This window comes from Apium graveolens, chromosome 3 (assembly GCF_009905375.1).
Source record: "Apium graveolens cultivar Ventura chromosome 3, ASM990537v1, whole genome shotgun sequence".
NCBI classification, from domain to species: Eukaryota; Viridiplantae; Streptophyta; class Magnoliopsida; order Apiales; family Apiaceae; genus Apium; species Apium graveolens.
Genome location: NC_133649.1, coordinates 220,261,114 through 220,265,331, shown reverse-complemented (window position 1 = coordinate 220,265,331; position 4,218 = coordinate 220,261,114). Strand labels below are relative to the sequence as shown.

At 33.9% G+C, this 4,218-nt stretch overlaps 1 protein-coding gene and 1 long non-coding RNA gene across 2 annotated transcripts; both read right to left on the bottom strand.

Moving 5' to 3' along the window:
• Positions 1–2,626: 2,626 nt before the first annotated feature.
• On the bottom strand, positions 2,627–3,201 carry LOC141710972 (NADP-dependent malic enzyme-like). Its single transcript, XM_074513442.1, has 3 exons — positions 3,151–3,201; positions 2,832–2,960; positions 2,627–2,750 (listed from the first exon to the last, which is right to left on the bottom strand). Exons 1-3 carry the CDS (start codon positions 3,194–3,196, stop codon positions 2,662–2,664), a joined length of 264 nt encoding a protein of 87 aa, XP_074369543.1. The 5' UTR covers positions 3,197–3,201; the 3' UTR covers positions 2,627–2,661.
• Positions 3,202–3,339: 138 nt separating this feature from the next.
• On the bottom strand, positions 3,340–3,767 carry LOC141710973 (uncharacterized). Its single transcript, XR_012571163.1, has 3 exons — positions 3,694–3,767; positions 3,533–3,610; positions 3,340–3,415 (listed from the first exon to the last, which is right to left on the bottom strand). It is a non-coding gene; the product is annotated as an uncharacterized LOC141710973 (long non-coding RNA).
• Positions 3,768–4,218: the final 451 nt, after the last annotated feature.

The following is a 4,218-nucleotide window of genomic DNA, read 5'->3' as shown; positions in this document are numbered from 1 at the left end:
TCTAGAAAATCTAGAATAGGAATCGTTTCTTGCCTTAATATAAATATTATGAATACAATCATGAGATTCTTGTGTTTATGAAACACGTAATTGAATATGAATTTTCAATATTGAGAGAAAGGATGATTCTGTCAACAACAGATTTATATCTGTAAATAAGGGGTATTAAGTGACGCCTCTTGACAATGCTCCCCCCGATCAGGGAATCATCTGATTATCGATTATTGATTTGAAATATTTAATTTAAAAGGAAGAGTCTCTTTATAATATGATTATGATTATAACGTAATAAAATCCCTCTAAAATTAAATAATATCAAGTAGTAATTGTCCAATGACACAACGGGCTTGTGTTGGTCAAAGCCTTCCAACATGGTAGAAAGTAGTTCTTATTTTTGAATCATTATCGTTTCGTGCTACAGCCGAGGGCTTTGATTTCGAAATAAGAAATACTTGTCTATTACATAGAGATGTGTGCATTGAATTAGAATCTAAAGGTCGTTACGTGCTGCAGCCGTGGGCCGTTGGAGACTGATTCAATTGTACGAAATATTGGTTAGACTTGACTTAGAATATTGAGTCTGTCGTGCTACAGCCGTGACCCAATTATTCAAGAGGCTAAAGTTTTATTAGGGAATAACATAAGATGTAATTGACAAGAGTTGTCTGCCTATTGAACATCAGATGACGTTTCGTGCTACAGCCAAGGTTGTGTGATGGAATGTAGGATCCCTATTCCCACTAGCATTATGAATGCTTAATTTTTCACTTAAGGGGGTTATATAATTTAGATAAACTAGTGGGAGCCACTTATGAATAAAGACCCGATTCATATAGTGTTTTGAAATGAAATTGAATATTTGCTAACACTACAAGAAAAAAGTCCATAGACATCACTTTTTGACCGATGTCTATGCTGTTTTCCAACTGATGTTGATGTCGGTGATGTCTATTCTAGACATCGGTGAATACCCGATGTCTATACTCGATTAGACATCGATTTTAGTTAAAAAATAGATGTCTATGTGTTGATTATTTACATAAAATGCTATAAATAAATTAATTAATAACTAAATTACACCTAATTAAACATGTTAAACATATCATGAGCTATCTTTTTTGTCACAAAAACATCGATTTTCATGAAAAACACTGATGTCTATGTGATGATTTTTTACAAAAAATGCTATAACAAAATTATTTAATAACTAAATTACAACTATTAAAACATATTAAACATATATTGAGCTATGTTTTTTGTCACAAAAACATCGATAATTTTGACAGAGGTGATGTAAAATGACATATTAAACATCTGTTTCTTTAATGAAAGGTGATGTCTAATTTAGCGTATAGACATCAGTGTTTTCTAAAATGAAGTGATGTCTATGTATCATTTAGACTTGAACATGTTACTCTTTAACATCAATTGTTTGCCTAAAACTGATGTACATTGTGTTTTTTGACATCAGTTTTGTTTGGTTAAAAGTGATGTTTATAATGTTACTTGACATCAGTTTTATCTTAAACAAAGTGATTTTTATGTTTCATTTAGACTTGAACCTGGATTTCTTTGACATCGGTTTTTTACCTTAAAGTGATGTATATTATCTTTTTTGACATCAGCTTTTCTGAATTGAAAGTGATGTGTAAGAAGTTTATAGACCAAATTGTGTAAACTTTTACATCACTAATTGTGTAATTATTATCTGGGAACGTCAACCAAAATAGTAAAACATATGATCTGAAATCTAAACTATTACATTCTCGCTTCTAAACATATGCAGCACGGAAGGTTGATAAAAGTTAGGGTTACTGCTGCCTAATTGAAGTTGGTGAAATCCTTGATAGCTTTGGGAGGAAGAATCGACATCTGGTATTTCTTGTTTACATCAGAGCCTTTGGTGATCAGCGTACGGGTAGTGCATAGTAATTGGAGACTTCGTTTGCTGGAATGCGATAGTAGGCCAGTTAGTATGGTGGGAACCATAGCAGTAATGTCATACGCTTCTGCTGCTTCTTACTGAGTGCCTATTAAATAGTCATGGTGAAAACTGAATGAGATCGCGAGAGAGTATTCTTAATTAGACCACACACACATTCTCCCTAATATAAATGCATTTCTGATAAGCATGATTCAATCAGTACAGGGGATAAGAACTAAAGGATTATTATTCATGGAGCTCTAAATGATTGAAAGAATGCAACACACATGTAAAATTTCTTTATTACAAAATATTCTCCCTGTTTATGCAACAACTTTTTAAATTCCAACAGTCTCCTCCTTAAAGAACACATATCTTAACTTACTACTTTGAGCAAAGAAAAGCACACATTGTTCTGCTAAGAAAGGTCTTTATTACTGAATATTCTCTCCATTTACACCTTTTTAAATTCCTAAAGTTTCCTTATTAAACAACACATATATCAGCTTACTCTTTTGAGCAAAGGAACAATACAGATAGACAAAAAAAAGGCAAACCGCACCCGTTCTTTTGCTCAGGAAGGTCTTCTACAAATTCTTGCTTCCACGAACTAACATCCATTGATTATTCCAAATTCACAAATAGAAGCTCCCTTAACACAGAGGAAAATCAAACATCATGATCACGAGGAACTTTATTAGTTATAAGAGGCTAAGAGCCATAGGTTAATTGACAGTTCACCGGTAAATGCGATAGTTGGGACTATACATGCAGCTTTCAGCAAACTTGACCAGATCTTCTGGTCGAGGAAGACGTGTTGCCAAGCCTGTGAGACATCAAATTTGTTATGTTTTAGGATGGCAAATAGATGGATAATAGATAAATCTATGATACAAAAGATACTAACCAAGATCATATGCTTTAGCAGCAACTTTAGCTGCAATGTTAGCGGATATTGTTCTGATATTAGAAAATGGTGGGAATGTCATTCCCTTATCATAGTGTTCATGTGTTACTTGACAGGCCAAAGCTTCAGCTGTTTAAAAAAATTCACAGATAATAAGCTTTTACGCACTCAGCTGACATAGTATGCGTCTAGTTATCAAACAATTATGGTTCATACTTAGCAATTTATAGTTCAGTAGTCAGCATTATTAATAGGAAGAATTATGGTATATTTAGAACATGTAATTCCATGGTCCTATAAATGGAGTGTCAGTACTTACAAGCTGCAAGAAGCATTTCATCGTGCATGCGGATTGCACCAGACATAACCAAACCAAATCCAAGTCCAGGAAAGATATATGCGTTATTTGCCTTTAAAACAAAGAGAACCCAAACATCTCAGTCATTTATGCTTATATAATTTTTTCTAACTAATACTGATATAAAATGTACAAGATAAATTTATAGAACCTGGCCAGGAATGAAAAGTTGGTCATTGTATTTCACAGGGTCAAATGGACTTCCACTGGCAAACACTGCGCGGCCCTGTATTAAGGAATAAGGTTTTGTTGGTTCAATGAGTTTCTTTGGAGTAAATAACATCAACTAATGTTGGATACATATCAATATATCATGGAGGGAAGAAAAACATCTTTTGTTTACCTCAGACCAGTTATAAGCTTCTTCAGCAGTGCACTCAGCTTGAGAGGTTGGGTTTGAGAGAGCCATAATAAGAGGTTTCTGCATTTCGTCGGCTCATGAACTTACATACTTGTATATAAAAATATGTTATATTGAGATACATGCCAAGGGGGAGGAAGGACCTTATTGAAAGAAGCCATAGCCTCTACAACTTCTTTAGTGAATGTCTTCCCCTGTCCTGATGTTCCAATCAAGATAAGAAAACTAGATATAAGTAATTATAAAGAGGCCTAAGCGACAGATGTGTTAAAAAACAACAGTCAGCAAGACTGTTATTTAACAACAGTCTTTTGTGTGCTCACTATAAAATTTTAATAACCATCTTTTGTCTTGTTCTATTTACAAGTTATATTGCAACTCCTCTTCATTCTTTAACAACCAATTTACTGAATCTTCACATAAGATAGATAAGGAAGCTTTGCATTAACAATCATGCTAGATTAGCCAAACCTAAAGTCTACTAAAACTAATTTACACGTATGCAAGTAGACAAATAATTTGAAGGGCAGGGGCGAACCCACAACATACCAAAACTTTCATTACTTGTCGATCCCCTCCTTTAAGAGAATCAAGATACTGGAACTTCTCATCTTTCCTGTTGATTACTGCCAAGCACCAATGTGCTTCTTTGTGGATAGGGACAAATA